Genomic DNA, 20072 nt, shown 5'->3' with positions numbered 1-20072 from the left:
TCGTATTCACACTAAATGTCCTGGGCCTTTTTTCGTCCTACGATTTTTGCAATTGTGAGCACGACGCTGATACAATTTTGTTCCCGCCTGGCGACACATTTTGTCCGACGCCTGCTGTAAATTGTACTTTCACCAGACAATTCGTCCCGCCTGGCGGACACAACATTGCATCACCACCGGATGTGCTTAAAATTGCATCATTCATGGGACAAAAAAAGTCCCATGACATTAAGTGTATTGGAACTTAAAGATAATTTCACAACGACAAAGTTGTAGTAACATATTAACAGTCCACCTTCAAAAGCAAGTCGTTGACCAACAACAAATGTTCTTAGCGAGGGGTCGTCAACTTGCATTTTACTTCGTACATAGGATTGAGTACTTTTGTCGCTGAATTTCTCTTCATGGTTCTACTTTTAAAGATAGCAATTTCCTTACACTGTTATTCAAATTGCGATAACCACCGTATATATTTTGCAATAAAAAACTTATCACATTTTTTTTGCTATAATGACAATTAAATATCTGCAATAAAAAAATTATAGCTAAATTTTGCAATAAAGTATCACATTTTTGCGATAATGACTACAAAGAAAATGCAATAAAAAGTTATCGCAGAAAAAAATGTGATAAAAGTTACTACAAAACGCTCTATTATCGCAAAAATTATGGGGTGGTTATTGCAAAAAAAGTGCAATAACAAAATTATCGCACTCCAGGATGCGATAAATCGTGGGAATCGCAAACTCGGTTTTATCGCAAAAATTTGTAGTAAAAGTATCGCAAAATGAATGACAGTGTATGACTTAGAAAAACGAAATAGATTGATGATTGCAGTATTATTCACCATTTATTTAAATTTAGCACACAATGGCAACAGTTGTCGTTTGCCCGCAAATTGTATCGTAAATGGTGATAACAAGAATTTTGTTCTTCTACAGCAAATTGTCGCTTTCTAGATTAAACGATATTTTTTTCGCTTTGGTTCATGATGACATTCTGTGTTTTGGAACGACTATATTTTTACTCGTTTGATTGTCTCTGTACAACCATTTTTAACAGTGAATGGTGTGGTCACGCAATATGCCGCGCTCTGCTGTGCGATATATCAATGCGATGCACCCCGTGCTATGTTCATTGCATTGGGAATCTCAGTGTAGTCAGCAGTAAGTACTGACATTAGCCCAACTGGGCTGTCTAGTTACGGCCCGACGATTGATTACATTTGAAAGGAGAGTAAAGGCGTGGTACACACGGTAAAAAAGGTACCTGGTTTTCCCAGGAGCCCTATGGTGAAGACATAGGCGATTTCCAGAGGGTTTCTGGGAAAACCAGGAACCGTTTTTACCGTGCATGCTTCGAAATGAGCTAGGTTTCTGAATGCATTCTTTATTTGCTTCTATTTGGCACAAAATTGTCGTTAACTTGGACATGATCACATTTAAAAGAGGTAAGGGAGGGTGCGGCACCTAGTGACAGGGGCACCTAGTGACACAGGGGTGCCCTGGCCACCCTATGGCACTTTCAGACATCTTGAGGTGGCTAATCTAAAGGTCTTGTGCTGCGGAATCATGTTCAAGTGCGAGTGAGACTTTGAACAAAATATTTTAGCACCTAGCATAAAACCAAGAAATAAATTGCCCAAAATCACAGATTTTACGACTTTTTTACAAAATGTTTTCTCGACATTCTTTTAGTAAACGGCACTGCCGATCGTTCTGGCACTTTTAATCAATAATAAGGACCTTTAATAAGTTGTTTTCGCTGAACCAGCTCAAACATATGATTTCATTTCCTGAATATCAAATTTTGAACGAAAATGAGCCCCCGGGGCAGGTAGTGACAGACACTCTATTTACCGTATTTCAACGATTTAAACGTTTCAAAACATCGATTTGGCAACCGCAAAGTAAATTGTCATCGATTGTCACACAACGAAACATAAATGAGACTAATTTGCACGACAATTTCGGAGAACATTGAATTTGATTGGCAATGTAGTAAAATGCAGTTTCTTGGGAAAAATGGCGCCGTTCAGAATGGTTATATTAAAGAAGCTTAAAGAGCCTAAAACGGATAATTTTCAATTAGCAGGAGCGTCGCTCTATGCTGGTAATGTGAGTTATATGACCTGTCACTAGGTGCCCCGGGCTGGGCACCAAGTGACAAGTGCAGAGGTCTGCGGGAAGCTATGTAAATAATAGAAATAGGTGTTGTCAAAACGCCACAACATGTTTTTGCGATCAAGGAAGGATCAAAGCAACCATCTGAAGTGTAAGCGGATTCATTTCTCGCACAGTATCGGAGTGAGTGCCAAAATCCAAAAAGTGTCACTAGGTGCCCCACCCTCCCTTAGCTAAATTTGAAAAATTTAGTAATTAGCAAAAAGTTTACTTGCTGCAATATACAGTTTGCCTGACAAATGGCTTTTCCCCAAGGCGTGCGTGGCAAAGAACACTCCATCTTGAAGCGTTGCTTTGTGGTTTACTCCCAGATAGAACTCACAGGCCTATAAGGTCTCGTTTCCCCTTGAGTCACATTAAAACGAATGTGACGTAGAGTTGAAACGAAAGTGACACCATTCACGTTGAAACGCATATGACTTGAAGTTCCTCGACTGAAAAATGTATACAAAGCATCGTACTACAAAAAAAAAACAACTCTGTTAAAAATTGTTGTTTTAAAACAACAACACAATTACCAACCTCTACAACGCTTTTGTTTATAAACAAGTTTGCTTGTTTTAAAACGACGAATTCTTTGCTTATTATTTTTATGACTTATGCTGTTTCAAAACAATATTTTGCTGCGTACAAACAACCCGGACAATCTAAGAAGTGATAACTGCGGGTCACCGGGACTCTACTAGGTCGGTGACCTAATCAGCAATCAAAATTGATGCAAATGAGGCTGTTTGTTAGTAAACAACTAAAGTCATTTGTAAACAAATTTGATCGTTCAGAAAATTTGCAACATATTTACTGCTAAATTACAACATTGTTTTTAATAGTGGAAGGCATTGTAAAATCTACGGTGGAATGCTTCCTGTTATGAAGCAAAATTCTTCGTAAGATGGAAAATTTGTTCATAGTTCTTCGTAGTTGCGATGCTTCGTAGACTTTTTAGAGCGAGGAAGGAGCCTGTTACTTTCACCTAAAGTGCCTTAGCATGTCAGCATTCACGTTTCGTTAACATTCCTATAAATATATTGGACAGCTTTGGATGTGTCCTCGGCCAGTTCCGGTTGATTTCGGTTGGGTAAGGGTAGAAAATGTTCAGTAAATCATTCCACACAATCGAAGGAAATCGTCCTGTTGCAAGCGACTGTTGAGTGTGGCTCAGCTCTCAACTCGATGAGGACGATGAGGTATGTGATGGTGGCGCACAGCACGGATGTCGCTGCCCGACGGTTCACGTACCAGAATCCAGCAACGCTCACGGACCCCGGGGAGTAGCTCAGCACCTCGCGAAACACCTGAAATCGGAGATCCCTCTGATTCAGAGATTCAGTCTGACAGTTGCACATTTCCTACACGGTAAAAACGGCTCCTGGTTTTACCAGGTGCTGCCTGGAAATCGCCAATGTTTCTACCATAGGCTTCCTGGGAAAACCAGGAACAGTTTTTACCGTGTACAGTGAATTTGGCGGAAGTGTTCGAGGAAATTTGAGCAAACATAATGCGAACCAAATTTGTTTATATTACTACCTGTGTATTATCTGTCATCCTTACCTCACGCACATACGTGTTTCGAGCATTTGTAGGATCCAGCTTGACCAGGGGCAGTTTAAATTTCCCAATCTGAAACAAAGAGAGTTAAAATACAAATACATACACTGACGTTACTTCACATCGCAGAACATCCTCTTCAATGTCCCATGCTCTGGAGACAGACCTAGGTCTTTTCAAGACCCGCTATGAGTACGACAATGCCAAGCTGTTACACTCTCATTGCAGGAACGTGACGTCACGTTGAAACGAACGTTACAAAATGTCACGTTCGTTTGAGCGTTGTGTCACATTAGTTTGGGTGTGCATTGGCCAAAAATTAGCTAGTTCACATGTGACACAATGCTCAAACGAACGTGACATTTTGTCACATTCGTTTGAACGTGATGTCACGTTCCTGGGATGAGAGTGCCGGCCTCCTGGTCCACTGTGTGTACCGCCGAGACAGCCGCGTCCGCCGCCAAGCACATGCTCAGCACCATGAGGAAGACGTGGGGCACGAGCACCAGCAGGATCAGGGTGCGGCCCCACGGCGAGCCGCTCAGGATGCGGTTCACCACGTTGTACAGGCACAGCAGGTTGTTGAGGACGAGCAGCAGCGTGCAGAAGGACAGCGAGGCGGGCATCACCACGGCGCCCTCCAGCAGGTCGCGCAGGGCGAGCCACGCGTTGTGGTAGCAAGCCATCTCGGACGGGGACAGCCCGCGAAGCACGTCCTGGAGTGTGGACGCACCAGGAGCCCGTAAGATTTCAGTTTTTGGTCAGTTTAGGGATGGCTGGCATTGCACGACTAGTGCCACGTTTCGATACATTGCACACTGAGAAATTTGTTTCACATCAAGAACGAAAACTTTGGTCTCCGGGATCAAAATGTGTTTCATCCGTCCAACCTTAACACAGGTACTAAAGTTTCGGTTCTAGGAATCAAAACTTTTAACTCTGAAACGAAATTTTTTGATGCGTAGAACCGAAACTTTAGTACCTGTGTTAAGGTTGGACGGATGAAACACATTTTGATCCGCAGACCGAAGTTTTCATTCCTGATTTGAAACCGACAATCTCTCAGTGCACACTGTGAAAACCTTTTAAACTATTTTCGGCCTTACAAAGAAAAGTGGTTTGTCATGACATAGTATTTTGAGCATACACAAGCTTTCAAAGAAAATACTTCGTGATTTACGAACTATTTCCTCGTATAACAAACTAAATTAGATTGTATGCTCAAAATACATCTGAAGGTTTTTGAGCGTGCACCATGTACACTACGTTATGTTCTTAGCCTTAAGAACCACAGTGTTACCCGTGGTGTTCGTGCAGTCACTCTGTGGGTCAGAAGACCGGTGGAGGCGCTAAAAATCGCGGACGGGTTTTGAGCTCTAGAGTCGCTAAATGTGACTCAAACCAAAAGTGTGACCCCACCAATGGATTGCTCGCAGAACGAGGAATCCACTGGTAGGGTCACACGATTGGTTCGAGTCCTGTTTAGCGACTCTGCAGCTCAAGGTGCGCCTAGAGTTGGGGCTGCCTGCGCCCGTCTTCTCGCCCACTGTGAGTCGTGGCCGCTTGCGCTTTACCCGAGCAAATCGTTGAGTCAGGACATTGGCAGCGTCCCGGATGATAAACTGCACCAAACAGAAGCCCCCCACGACACTGGTCATCATGACGTTGGCCATGCAGTGGGCGAGGATCCGGTAGACCTGCGTCAAGAATCAATGTTTGGTCAGTTCGGGTATTCTGTAACACAGGGTGAAGATGTAGCTGTTTCCTGGTCCAAATTTGTGACATTTCAGGATTGGTGCCGCCGTATCAAATGTAAACATTACATTTGCTTTGGCATCAGGCCAAAAATGTTGAATCTTGAGCTCGAAACAGCCGTCCCATTTTCACCCTGTGTCCGAAAATTACCCCAACTGACCCTAATTAGATTAGCAGGAATCTGCAAACTGCGGTTTTAGGACCTTAAAGAACACCAGGTTGATTCTTATAGTCAACCATATGCTCTCTTCGGTTTGCAGATTTCCCCGCACGAAGCTGCGCTGCATGAAATACCTCGCCCTGTTGGCCTGACGCCCAGAATTGCCACAGTGCAGTCGTGAGGGGGCCGAACGCCAGCATGAAGACCACCATGGCCCACACCATCCGGGAAGTGCTTCGCTTCGGCCACGCCCCTGCTTCCGGCATGCCCATGTCAGCCATAAGTCGCTGCGAGGCAGGAACACACACACTGAGAAACCGAGCATTGAGAATCCACATTTGGAATGCGTAGGTGTGGGATTTTCAGTTTACACAATTGGAAGTGCAGAGTTTACAAACTACACTGCGAAAATTGATGACAATTTCAAGGCTACTTTTCCTTGCATGAATGTCGTCAAAACATTCGATGACAAAGTTGTCACGCCCATTCACTCATTCATTAGGCTAAGTGTCGGAGCTTTGATGAAAATGTCATGTACGCGAGGCGAGGGGTCGTCAACTTGCACATTACTTCGTACACAGGCTGTATATTACTTGTATAATACTCATTTATCGCCGCTTCAAGTCCATAAATATTACCAAATAGACTACTTAGAGCATAGGTAGCATGAAAAATGGGCCTAAAACGGTACAATGGGATGTATATTACCACACCCTCAGATTCTTATGATGAAAGGGCCATTGTAACATACGTTGAAATGAGAACATACGTACTACAATCAAATTCATGCGTAATACGATGAAAAATTAAGCATATTACGTAGGTGCAAATTTATGCGTACCTTAAGATGAAAAACCATCGTAATACGTATAAAAACGATCATAAGATGTTGAGGGAGCATGTTGAGTGATCATCTGACAGAACAGCGTATCTTCATAGGGAATCCCATGCTAGATACGCTGTTATGTGCGAATGCCACACATATATTACTGTATTTCTTTGCACGGGCGATGTGAGTTGACGACCCCTCGCCTTCTTATGACCCTCCCATTCTCAGAGGGGCCGTAGTTCTGCGGATTTTGAGAGCGCGCCCCGAGCAGAGCAACAACCTCGAGTTTGGCGGCGAGGGCGGCCAGCTCCTTGTAGCGGTGCGCCTCGGCCCAGATGGTCACCACCAGCAGGTAGCAGGACACGTGCGCGATGGCGAGCACCGCGGGGAAGACGAACCACGAGGACACCACGTTGCCCACGCGGAGGTTCTCCTCGGCCGTCGCGAGGACGCGGTGCAGCGACAGCAGCCCCGCCACGTGCAGGAGCAGCGCCCAGGCCAGCGTCGAGCGCAGAGGGTGGAAGCTGAGCCTCACGTGCGGGCCTGCCGCCCGCAGGAAAAAAAAAGGCCATTAAAGAGGGTTGTTTCACAAGTCGGGGAGATCACGGAAAAGTCTGTATATTTGCCACAATGGTTCAACGAAAATCGAAAAAAAGGTAAAATTCCTAATTTTTCCGTTGGCATGACCTGGAGGAAGGGGTGTCTCTTCAAATATTTTTGACAATGTAGGCTACTAGTATCACGTGGAGTAACGCGCTAGTTAGAAATATCCTTTAACACTTTACAAACTAAGTTTTTGTCTGTCATAGGGTCAGTGAAAAGCTCCAAATTGGTCAGGATAAGATCAAGTAAATTCTAGAGGAAATGAATCTCAGAAACGTTTGACAACCCTGATGACGGGAAAAATGTGTCAGACTTCCTGCTCAAGCATAGGTTTGTTTTGGTGTTGTGATGGAATAATGCTGTTTTAAGTCTGTGCTTTTGGTTCCAGGTCGACTCTTCGAAGAACACGGAACCCCCTGATTTAACAGCAAAGATCTTTAAGGAGTTCCAAAATGTTGGATGGTATGAGGTTAACCACACTGCGACCTCTTGAATTTGGGGAACTCTTGTTATTTCAATGCGACTGTGCAGGTACGTAATTGTACAAATGTTTCCGCCTGTGTGCCTTGCATATTTTGTCATTTTATTTGTTTTTTTCAGGCTTTTCTACACACACGCCCATTCATTCATTTGATAAAGATTCTCTCTGATGAGCATGCTAAGTTTAATCGGTCCAGATGCACCCGTGTTGTGTGTTCATTCCAGACCACATTCAGAAACATGGTGGATTTGGTCACACAAGCCTTTGACGGACAAACTAGGAGGTACATTTTTATCTGACATCCTGATGTTGCGTTATTTGAACATGGAACTATTAATCGCCTGTTTTGTATGGAGGGATAAACAAGAACTTGAAATTGGACAAGCAGGAGGATGCTCTTGAGTTCTTGCATAGTCTCGTCGACACTATGGCTGCTCAGGAAATCGACCGGCATTCCAAGCAGTAGTTCTATTTATGCATAAACTTGCAGACGATCCCCACGACTGCCCGACTCCGCCCTCCCGTGCCATCCCCATGACTCAGCCGCCAGCGCACACTGTCATCCGTCTGCCTCCGACGCGCTGCGTTGTTTAAATATCCGGTTAAGCCCACCGACCGACGGAGACTGGGCACAGGCATACTGGGCGGCGTGTTGAAACAGGTTCACACCACGGTGAGCGCTAGGCAAGCCAGCCCGGCGGAGGTTTAGAACTGAGCAGTCATTATGGCTAATGCGGCTGACTTAAAGTTTCCTTTACAAATTTGTGTACTGCCATGTCCAGTTCTTGTCTAAGACTAGCGAAAGAACTTTTGAAAGAATTAGTTGTATAAGATATTATATAGTTTGTTTCAGTTTCTTGCGCAGTAAACTGCTTGACTGACTTTTGATATTTAACGTTCATTGTATTCCTGTGTAGTATTATGTATTCAATATTACGTATTAATATTTTAATACATTGTGATATTGGACAGACTTTCTCTTATGAGTTTCAAAGGACTCTTTTCGGCATGGCCCGCTGCACTCTCATTCCAGGAACGTGACATCACGTTAACGAACGTGACATAATGTCACGTTTGTTTGAGCATTGTGTCACATTCGTTTGGGTGTGAATTTGCCAAAAATCAGCTTGTTCACAATCAAACGAATGTGACACAATGCTCAAACGAACGTGACATTTTGTCAAGGGCAAGACCACATACGCCCAGAGGCCTGAAATGTGGGCCCACAGAATCCGACTAGGACTCAATACTAACATGTACTAGGAAGCGATGCACAGAAAGCTGAAGTACATATACCTTGATGGTCGCAAAAACAGAAGAATGGATAAGTGCATATCAGCTTTACTAATGTTCATAAAAGATTTAATGATTGAAAGGATCATTCGTATGAACAAGCACCGACAAAGATAATGCTATCCATCAGCCAGTCACAAACGCAGCAAAGAAAGACCAGATTCAAAAATAAGAGCTTCATCAGTTTCTACAAGAGGGCAGTGTTGTCCAGAAACTTGACAAAACTTTGCAGCTGTGCTCTTCGATGTCTTTTGTGCAAGTTCTGCGTGCACCAAGCCATATGTGACAGTCCTGACAATATGATAGGACTTTACATCTGTAAGCACATACACGCCTGTATTAGAAAAACCCCGGGGTCGCTGGCAGAAAGAGCAGATAATTATCTGGAGGAAGAACATACGCGAACAAAGAGCAGAAGCTGCACTCACGCAATCTGCTGCTTAACTCGTTCTAGTGGGCTCATCAATCAGCGCACGTACAGGACTAGACTGACTAATTATGACGGCATAATTCAAGGAGGCTGCAGCTGCAAACCAGCACATCAAGCTCGCCATTCAGCATCTTGCAATGCCACCGCCAGTAGCAGTGCCTCATCAAGCAGCCCACGGTGCACCAACAATCAGTCCCTCCACCACAGGTGATCAACAGAAGGGGAGCGTACAGGCAAACCACGAGTGTGGTGTTACCTGCGTAACAAGCGCCACTCCATTGCAGCCTGCCCGCTAGCACACCAGTGAAGTTACTGTCTCTGTAAAGTAAACTGTCTACTACGCGAGTAGTATTTGCTTTAGTTCGCTTTGTTCTTTTTTCTACGACGGGTTGCAAATCTTATTTTAAAAGAAAAAACTATGAATATGTACGCACCCTTTTCTGTTCAAGCCTTCGCTCATTTAATTTTTTTATTATACATCTATTAACCTTGCTTTTCGCTCCTGTAATCCTTGCTCGAGGGTGGAAACCTGACAACTTCTGAACCGCACTTGCACAGCTTGCATTGCTGCTTCAATTGAATTGATTGCCTGCATCTACACTCAATAGTTTGTTTGCTAAGCTTGAATGCTTTAATTTTTAACCAACACATAACACTAACTTTATCATTTTGAACTTTGGCAAGAATTTCAGTTCCTGGTTCTTGTTCGTGACAACCTTCAATTGAAACTGACGATTATGACACATCATGGGGGAGTCGACACAGTTAAAAATCGTTCCGGAGTCAAACTGACATGACACGGACTTTAACCCCACTGAACCTGGTGTCATACTGACACCGACCAGTCCTTACTTTCTACTTGCCACAAAGCTTACAACCCATTTGGCAAACCAGCAGTAGAAAAAAACAAAGCTATTCCAAATCCAACTCAGTTGAGCTTGCAGGCCACCACCGGGCGCTGATGATGCGGTACACTCAAAAAAATTTCAATACAAAATTCTGTAACATGGTTACGCAGTAATTTCCACTACAAATGTTACAGAATTTTGTATCAGCACTGATACAAAATTTTTTATCACGCGTTACGGTAAACTGTTTCCCGGTTACAGAATTCTGCAATGCAAAAATCAGAAAAATTTGTCGTTTTATAAACAGAATTTGAACCTCAACGATGGTTCATTCCTACACATTCGCTCCGTCGCTCCTGTACTCCCGAACACCCGGAGAAACCGAACTGCGTTCTCCGGAACCGAACCCCGGTCCCCCGGATTGCCAGCTCGTCATGCTACCGCTTGCGCCACAGCGCCGTATGGGGAGGCACGCCTCAGACTGTCGATGACACCGAGCGGGCACGCTGCATGCCCAGGTAGTGGTGGGAAACGAGCCCTGCGGCGCGACAGTAAGGGTTCCTGGCCCGAAGCTTCTGAAGTACCACGCCCCACGTTAGGACTTTTCGCCCGATCAACTGTCATGTTAAAATTAAGCTCGTAATTTGACTTTAAATTTGCGTTATTAATTTTTGCATCAGACGATATGTAAACTTGTAACGATATGTTACGGTTTTCTGTATCAGTTACAGTTATTTGCATAAAGATCGCATTTTTACGTGGAACTATATCACTGATTGTGAATATTGAAACGAAAAATACAGAATTTTGTATCAGTTTTAGAATTTTGAAGCACTGATTCGTAAATTCGTAACATTCTTGACGTGATACAGAATTTAGGATCAAGGATACAAATTTTTGTATTCGACTGACGTGTTACAGAATTTTGTATCAAGATCGTTACAAAATCCTATATTATTTTTTAGAGTGTACTATACCTGTCATTGAAGGATCTTAGCCTACTAGAATCCTATATCAATGAAGACCTTGCCCTTCTGAATAATTGGTTCCTTGCCAACAAACTATCTCTCAATCTGAAGAAAACTAATTATGTTTTATTTTCTAAACCTTCCATGCTGAATGCTACTTTAAATATCAAGATTGGCAATGTTCCTATTGATAAAGTAAATGAAGTCAAATATCTGGGAGTGCACTTGGACAGACTCCTTAACTTTGAAACCCATGTGAACAAGTTACTGCCGTCACTAAGGACTGCTAATAGAATGATATACAGACTTAGAGGCGAACCGTGCCTTATAACCAGTTGAAAATTCTATACTATGCCTACTTTCATGTCCTATATGTGCTCCATTTGGGGCCTGGCTAATCAATTGATCATTAACAAAGTAAGAGTACTCCAGAACAATGCCATGAGAAATCTCTTAAGTTTTCCTTTTTCGGTAAAGCAGCTTTATTGCAGAACTCGCGCTGCTCCCTGGGGGCTCCGCCCCCAGACCCCCGCATGTGTGGTGCGCGTGCCGAAGTATTTTCAGTAAGTCCGCACGGCAAATTTTCTAAGGAGGTAAATGTACTGCTTCTTTGAAAGGTCTATTTAACAGCTTTTGACCATAAAATTAAGCTACTTTTACTGCCCAAATAGATAGCTTGTATTGCATTGGCTACTGTGGCAGAAAATAGGTGCATACAAGGTCCGGAAAATATTGAAGACTGCTTTGAGAAGGATAGAGGTGAATGGAAAAAACCGCAAGTCTCTACGGCCACTCCTTGACCCCAAACATTTTATGAGTGAGTAAGTGAGTCAGTCAGTCAGTCAGTCAGTCGGATTGGGGCTATATAGATTCTTGATGATGATTTACCCAATTGCCGGTGGCGGGGACCCGACTGCGGCAGTTTCGGAAATTCTCGACCAGACCTACCGATGGGGCGGATCAAAATTTTTAGTCATTCGGTCCCCTTTTTAGAAGATTGAGTAGGTTTGCTCGAAAACGGTGAGAAATTTTCAACCTTTGGGACTTTCCCCATTTTTTTCCATTAAATTTGGAATCGAATGGAAAAAACCGCAAGTCTCCACGACTACTCCTTGACCCCAAACATTTCTATGAGTAAATGAGTCAGTGAGTCAGTCGGATTGGGGCTATATAGGTTCTTGATGAGTGAGGGAGTCAGTCAGTCGGATTTTGGGGCTATATAGGTTCTTGATGATAAATGATGATTGATTTTGAGTATGTTGCCGGTGACGGGGACCCGATTGCGGCACAGTTTCGGAAATGTCTCGACCAGACCTACCGATAGGGCGAATGAAAATTTTCAGTCGGTCGGTCCCCTTGTTTGAAGGTTGAGTGGATTTTGCTAAATTTAGGCCTATTTAATCGTTTTGAGGATGTTGCCGGTGACGGGGACTCGATTGCGGCACAGTTTCGGAAATGTCTCGACCAGACTTGCCGATAGGGCGAATAAAAATTTTCAGTCGGTCGGTCCCCTCTTTTGAAGATTGAGTGGATTTTGTTGAATTTAGGCCTATTTTTATATCGTGTTTAGGATGTTGCCGGTGACGGGGACCAGATTGCGGCACAGTTTTAGAAATGTCTCGACCAGACCTAGCGATAGGGCGAATAAAATTTTTTAGTCGGTCGGTCCCCTTTTTCGAAGATTGAGTGGGTTTGCCAAGGGGTTACCCACTCAAATTTTTAGCGTACACTGGATTCGTGATTACCAAAATTACCTTGATTACCAGGATTACTAAGATTACCAGGATTACCAGGATTACCTACTGATTACTATGATCACCAAAAGATTACCACGATTGCCGCAAGCGATTACCATGATTACCTGATGATTACCATGATTGCTCAGCGATAACAATGTGTATTAGAGCGATTCTCACGTTTCGGGGTAGTTTCGTTTCTTCTGACTACTGTGCCCAAACGAGCGCAGATATCGACATGGGGTTTGTGTCTGATGTTAGGGAGGGCCATTGCCCACTAAACGCACACATTTCGAAAAGTTCACGTTCGTTGGATTGGTCTACGTAGCGTTTGGAATACCCCAAATGTAACTTCCGTGATTGTCCAAAGAGAACATACTCGAACTTCCCGCCCCCAGTGTGGCGGTGGGGTTCGAAAATGCTGCCAACTGTCGATGGGGATTCGAAGCTTGGCATGTCTCGAGCTGATTTCAACCGAAGACCAATACGCCAGACTTCTTTCAAAGGTACTTATGCTGCAACGAAAAATGTCCTCCGTATATTCAATTTCACTACACAAATTTCGAAAAGGCAGCTCTGGACTTCTCCCCAAGCCAAACTTCTAACTTTCCATGACACAAGCCATCAAAGTGGGGTCCCTGGGATATAATTGCATGGGTCGCGGAAATCTAAGATGCTGTACACGGTCTCAAAGCGGGCTAGAGCATTATAAAATGGCGTGTATCAACAATTACCTGTAACTTCCGTGGCACCCTTTACCCAATGTTGCAGCAGCACTAGGTGAAAAAATTTTCCGCTTAAATGTCGGGCTTAGAGTATCATTTGACCCTGTAACGACTTTTAAGCCACAGCAAGCCCGAGTAAGCCGTTAAAGCCGATTTTCACACTTTGTAACTTCCGTGATAACGTAATTTCCGTGATCAAAACACCCACTAAAACGTATGGGAATACCTTATGGCTCATGTTTTTAGGAAGGTAGTACAAGGTCTTTACTATAAATGCCATTGCCATAACTCTAGTATCATCCAGGACCCCAATAATCAGAACAACTTAATTGGATATTTCTCACTTTCGGCAAATCAGAGACGCCAAAACTACCCCGAAACGTGAGAATCGCTCTTGAATAGCTCGTCTCCGGAAGCAGATCTACTGCGAATAATGCATAGTGTATTTGCCGGCCATAGCTCACCATAGGAGCCAAGGTGATGAGAAGTGACGGTGTTGTGCGATTTCGTCTGCTTGGTTTTCTTGGGGTATGGTACAAGATTCTGACGTGGTCGGGCGTAAGAGAAGTTTATTTTGCCGCCATTCCACCCCTCACTTCTAAAGAGACTAATTTAAAACAAGTTCCATTTTTTTTGGTTAAATATGAAAAACTGCAAAAAAAAATTCTTAATAATAAAATATAGTGGAGAGGCAACTTCTTTGAGAGTCCTCTTAAGTATAGTATCTTAGTCAATTTATCAATAGTCAATTTAGTTCACAAAAAATTCAAAATGTGGCACGAGGACGCACATATCAGACACGCCTTCGGGTCACTTCGGGTGCTCGGGGAAGACACCTCCCCGATCAGAGATCGATCATGTCGGCCTCCACTTCCACACTGGTGCCTTGCGGGCCTAATTGGTGGCCTACCTTGCCATTGCCATTAATATTAAGGGCTAGACCACACATGATCGTATGCCATTTCGGGCCCGACACATGCCCGCCTGCACTGCGGGCGTTAGACTCCCGCCCACACAGTTGCGATTACCAAGATTACCACACAATTACTACGATTACTACAAGATTACCAAGATTACCGAGATTACCACGATTACCCATGATTACCGAGTGGGTGTACACAGGATTACCTCAGTGGGTAACCCCTTGGGGTTTGCTCGGAAACGGTGAGGAATTTGGTCCCCTTTTTTGAAGATTAAGTAGGTTTGCTCGGAAACGGTGAGGAATTTTGAACTTTTGGGATTTTTCCCAATTTTCCCATAAAATTTGGAATCGAATGGAAAAAACCGCAAGTCTCTACGACCACTCCTTGACCCCAAACATTTCTATGAGTGAGTGAGTCAGTCGGATTGGGGCTATACAGGTTCTTGACTTGCCTCTAAACACATTGATCGACGTCCAACTGGTCACCATTGTGTACAAACATTTGCATACTGTCAGAAGCATCAATTCCAGTGTCATACCCAATTCTAACGTGCACAACCATATGACAAGGCACATTTCAAATCTCCCGCTTATTCCTAAGGTCAGATCGACATATTATGGGCTAAAAACTTCTTACTATAAACCTATTAAGGTCTACAATAGCATTCCCGTACACCTAAAGGTAAATTATGAGACCTCTTTTAAAGATAAATTAAAATCTCATCTCTTCAGCCGTTTTGCCAACTCTTAGTGCCATTCTTCCTCGCTATCAGCTGTGATCTAGTTGTCCTGTACTAATCTGTAAGTTATCCTGTTTATGCTTCAGTCTTTGTTAATTTCTCTAGTATTTTTCTTTTTGTTATTTACTGTATATTTTTTGTAAATTTTTTGTTTTTTTGAGCACCTTGCCACCGTTACAAATGTGTAAAGTCCACAACAGGGTTCGCCCTAAGGACATGTACTTTACTTAAAAAAAAAAGCACATTAAACAACTATAAAAATACATGCTTTAGATTCTCCAAGCACTTCTTGCCTGTCGAGAGTAAATCTTGAATTGTTTTAAAGACAAAAAAGGACGTGGATTGGCAAGGCAGAAGAACAGTAGGGGTTATCCTTCATGCCAGGCCTAGTATCTCTCACCTCTAACGTGGTGGAATGCCACCCCAGGTGCAGGGGCAGGTATGGGTTCTGGAATACATCACAGTACCGGGTGGTGTTGCTATGTTAAACACGAGCAGAGGGTGCAAATGGTCCAGAGAGTGCCTAAAGGCCTAAAGCCACATCCCTGATGTGTCTACCCAAAGGTGATCTCACCCTCAACCATTGCCACCCCCAAGAACGATGGGTCAAAAGGTCTTTTCAGGGGTCATTTATTACCATGGGCAAAACTTCAACAATAGAAAAGATCTATTCGTCAATTGATTTTTCTTCAAAAATACAGAGATACCGCGTTGTCATTCATTTCGTCGGAATCACAATGGAATAACAGGAAAAGTAGCGATATACATCGGCAACTTTGGCCCGTCCCGTACATTTAGTATGTGTGAATTTCGCTATTGTTTAACCCTAACGGGATTTGAACCTCAGTGTGGGGTCCAAATTTATGTTATTTTCGTCATCAGCACCTTCAAAAACATCAGAAACAATGCAAAAACTCGAGTAAAAAGAATGTTGAAAATATACCCCACTGGGATTTGAACCCGGGTCCAAACTTCTCCAATTCACTTGAAACTGGCACCGTTGGTTTTTTCTCGTCGCCCTGATTCCAAAAATACCCCTACATGTCCTGCTAGCTGTATCCGTTGCCGAAATCCCCTTCGACCCCATGTAGACCATGATGCACCTGCAGCAGCGCCCCCGGGGCTCGGATCGGATTTGCTGCCACCGGGCGGTTCTTAGGGTCACCCACGGTGTAGAGAGATTCGGTGGCGGCACGGGGCTATCCTTCCCATAGCGCGCGCTGTCCCCCAAATCGGGGACGGATTAGGGCACCCGCCAGCCACCAGTATCGCCACTGTCGCCCGGGGGCCAACTACGACGCTCGGCGCGCGTAGCTGCGGTCGGGGCGGCCGATGCCAGCGGCCGGCCGCCTCGGCTCAGCTTCGCGCGGACGAGCTGCGTATCTCGGCCCGCAACTACGCCGCGCCACGCTCCGATCGGCTCGGCCCTGCTCGGCCCTTCTCGGCTCGTCGTTCGGCAAGCGCGCTGCACCGTGCTCGGGTTGACGGTCCCTCCGCGCGAAGCTGACCGGAGGCGGCCGGCCAGCTGCATCGGCCGCCCCGACCGCAGCTATGCACGCCGAGCGTCGCAGTTGGCCCCCGGGTGACGGTGGCGCTTCGCTTGGTGGCCGGCGGGCGCCCTAATCCGTCCCCGTTTTCGGGCCGGCCCAGGCGGGCCCGTGCCGCCACCGAGTCTCTCTACACCGTGGGGTCACCCAAGGAGGCTGCATACCAAATTTGGTCAAGATCGGACCACGGGAAGTCCTCGGACGAACGAACGGACGGACGGACGGACGGACGGACGGACGGACGGACGGACGCACAGCAGGGATCATACTATATGCCCGTCCCTCCGTCATTTTTTTACAAAAAAAAAACGGGACGGGCCAAAAAGCCTACACTGTTGAAGTCTTGCGAACACAAATTTGGGCCTCCATACTTGGCAGTCATTGATTTCCCCAAACAGTAGGGACTGTCATAAAAAGTCACTGAACCCATCCCATGGAAAGACGATATTCTCTTCGTCCACTCGCTCGGTAAGCCAAAACAAGCAGGTTTATCTAAGTTTGGATTGCACAAAGAGAGCGAATCGCACCTCTATGACGTTTATGTTCATAAAACTCAAAGCAACGACCTGGGTTCTCCCGTGAACAATGAGACAAGGTCAAGCGGTGAGTAAAAAGCTGCCACGTGCCTCACCGCCCCGCGGTACTGATTTTCGAACGCCTCAATTGCGTCACCCGGAATGCAGCCATCGGGGCAACCGCATTGCAGAGCAGCACATGGAGTTATCCCGCAGTCTCCCGAGTGATGCAAACCATCGCCGCAGGCGCAGATCTTCGCCTCGCACTTTCCCTGGAGGCGGCTGACCAGGGCGTCGAATCGAGGTTTAAGCACAGGACTGACTGCAGACGGTAAATGCCCCTCGGCGAAGTCCGAGCACTGCGTCTCGTCTTTGTTGGTCAGGAAGAAATGAATAGTTTGAATCGGACAGCATTCTGAACTCACTTTGCTGAACGTCACCACAACGCTGACGACAACAAACACTAATTTGGACATTTTTGACACGAGATTTCGGCACTACTCAAAGAACAGTATAAACTGCACGGATGGGAAATGTTAACAACAACTTCCGAGATTTCACATATTCTCGTGGGCCGCCTTCACTGCTGCCTTCAAAGGTTCGTTTCAATGACGTCTTATTTCGTCTTCACTGCACCTTCAATGTCGATAGAATAACGCTCCACCAACACAGTCCGCCTTTTATTCTGAGGCCGAGTGCGGTGAAGATGTATTGACCCGCGATGATGGTTATGACCACTCTAACTTTATCTCTTCACTCTGAACTTTTAACCTCTTTCGCGTGGAGTGCCAGCAAGCAGTCCGAGTAGGAGAACCAGGGCAGGCAGGAGACCTTGGGCAAAACATTCCAAACGGAGGATAAGTTAGCCCACTATAAAAAGAGGTCGTCAGCTCAGAAGACCTCAGTCGTTGCCAGGCCACGATACGGTGCTTCACGGACGTTCTTCGCGATTACTGTTGCTACCGACCTATTTTTACGGCAAGTCTAGTGCCTACGATCCAGGGACAAGATATGGCAGAGACCGCGTGCGAAACAATTTTCACAGGAGCAGAAACGGGAAACGCCTGAACACCTGTATTCGTATAGGAGACCTTCTATCCCGATGAGGCCAGGGCCTGTAAGTGGAACGGTTTCCGCGCCACTTGTACCACTTGGCTGCCTCAGCCTAAAACAGAAGGTTTTCAGTTACTTTAGCCAGTGTCCGATCAACTAGGAATAGTCTTGTATTTTAAACGGGTAGTTTTCCCCAACTTTAGGGAGGCATTCTGTTGTGAAGGACCGTCGGGTAATTTCTTTCATGTGGTGTAGTAACAGAGACAGCTAAAGGTGGGCTTTGCTCTTCAAAAGTGCAGGACAAAGCATCCAGCAATACTTATTCCCTATGTCGAACGAATCACTTGCCTGTGGTTTTGTTATTGTTGCAAACTTAAAGTTCATTTATGAAAGGAATCTCATTCAACATTTTCTGATCTTTTCTTACAGGATAAGGAATTAAGCGCAAGAACATTCATCTGAAGTAAAATGGCAAAGCTACTTGGGTTCATTATTGCCTCAATGGTAATTCTTGCTCTGTTTTCGCACTGTTACGGAGATACAACTTTTGGCTCCCTTCAAATGTGCATGAGTGGTTGCCGGAGTCATTGCGGAACACGCCCTTGGTCTTGTATGGAATTACGTACTCCTACTCCAAAGTACTCCAAACGCGTCGCCAAGGATCACCGATGCCATTGTTCATGAATCGACGGTTGCAAGGACACGACGGTGAAACCCAAACGTCCGGACCAAGAAACAAACACAATGTGTCCAAAGTCGTACATTTGTGAACTTGACTTGACCTTTAATGTTAAAGTGACGTTTATGGGTCAAAACTGAACGTCTACCCAAAAGATTGTAAAGTGACTTTCATCATCGTAATAAAAAAAAATTGAAGCAGGTTATCCTTTTTCTTTTCACCCGAAAAGTCACCAAGCACCTTTTGACACTCAAACGGCGACTTAAAGAAAAAACGATCGCCTCCTGCAAGCTCTCAAACAGCAGGTGATGCTGCAAATTGGGCCATGGACGTGTTGCAGTGCGGCCATCACAGGGCCGGGACACTGGCCATCACTGGGCAAACTGTACTGATATTTTGGTTAAATTTTCTCAAAGAATAAATTTTATTTTGCTGGTTTTTAACCTGGGGAACCTTTACTTTATTCTTCTTGTATGTTCCTGAAAATTTTCATAGTGGTACGATGTGCGGGACACTTAGTAAAGGGTCAAAGGCACATCAGTGCGCTAAACGTGGCCATCACTGGGCACCTTACCCTATGTAATTAGCACATAAAGTAGCGCATATGTAACACTTACAAACGCATGCTTGGCGCCGTATAACTCCATGCTACAACTGCAAAGCCAGTGGTCAGTTTACTTGCCATAAATTTGGCAAGCCGTTTTGGATGCCAAAATTTGGCCAGCTTTGGTCAGAAATCTCCATAAGCTTGCCAAATTTCGGCACGCTGGGGGCCATTTCCGGGACAAGCTTGCCAATTTTTGGCATTCAAAACTGCTTGCCAAATTTGTGGCAAGCCAACTTACCACCGGATTTGCAGTGTAAGCCTCGAAGCTTAGGCATTTGTAAGTGCGCACTTGCCAAGGATGCGTTTGTAAGTGTGTACATAATGGACAGTTGGGTTTCAGGTGCAATCCTCGTGTCTGTGGCTGGCAGCGTACCATAGGTCACGGCGGCGGGAACGACGCCGAATGCAACCATCGTGACGAGGAAAGGCTTGAGCGGGGCGAACAGCCCCTCT

The 20072-nt window shown here is 45.0% G+C and overlaps 1 protein-coding gene and 1 long non-coding RNA gene across 2 annotated transcripts; one reads left to right on the top strand and one right to left on the bottom strand.

The window, feature by feature from the left end:
- Positions 1–1400: 1400 nt before the first annotated feature.
- Positions 1401–20072, bottom strand: LOC117646211. The gene is made up of 7 exons (XM_034387018.1): positions 19993–20072; positions 6753–7015; positions 5778–5930; positions 5303–5425; positions 4166–4444; positions 3732–3800; positions 1401–3475 (listed from the first exon to the last, which is right to left on the bottom strand). Exons 1-7 carry the CDS (start codon positions 20030–20032, stop codon positions 3284–3286), a joined length of 1119 nt encoding a protein of 372 aa, XP_034242909.1. The 5' UTR covers positions 20033–20072; the 3' UTR covers positions 1401–3283.
- LOC117646212 lies at positions 7477–8268 on the top strand. The gene is made up of 3 exons (XR_004587767.1): positions 7477–7606; positions 7676–7839; positions 8047–8268. It is a non-coding gene; the product is annotated as an uncharacterized LOC117646212 (long non-coding RNA).

This window comes from Thrips palmi, unplaced genomic scaffold (genome assembly GCF_012932325.1).
Source record: "Thrips palmi isolate BJ-2018 unplaced genomic scaffold, TpBJ-2018v1 HiC_scaffold_19, whole genome shotgun sequence".
NCBI classification, from domain to species: domain Eukaryota; kingdom Metazoa; phylum Arthropoda; class Insecta; order Thysanoptera; family Thripidae; genus Thrips; species Thrips palmi.
Note: the sequence above shows the minus strand (reverse complement) of the source record. Positions and strands in the feature narration are given on the sequence as shown.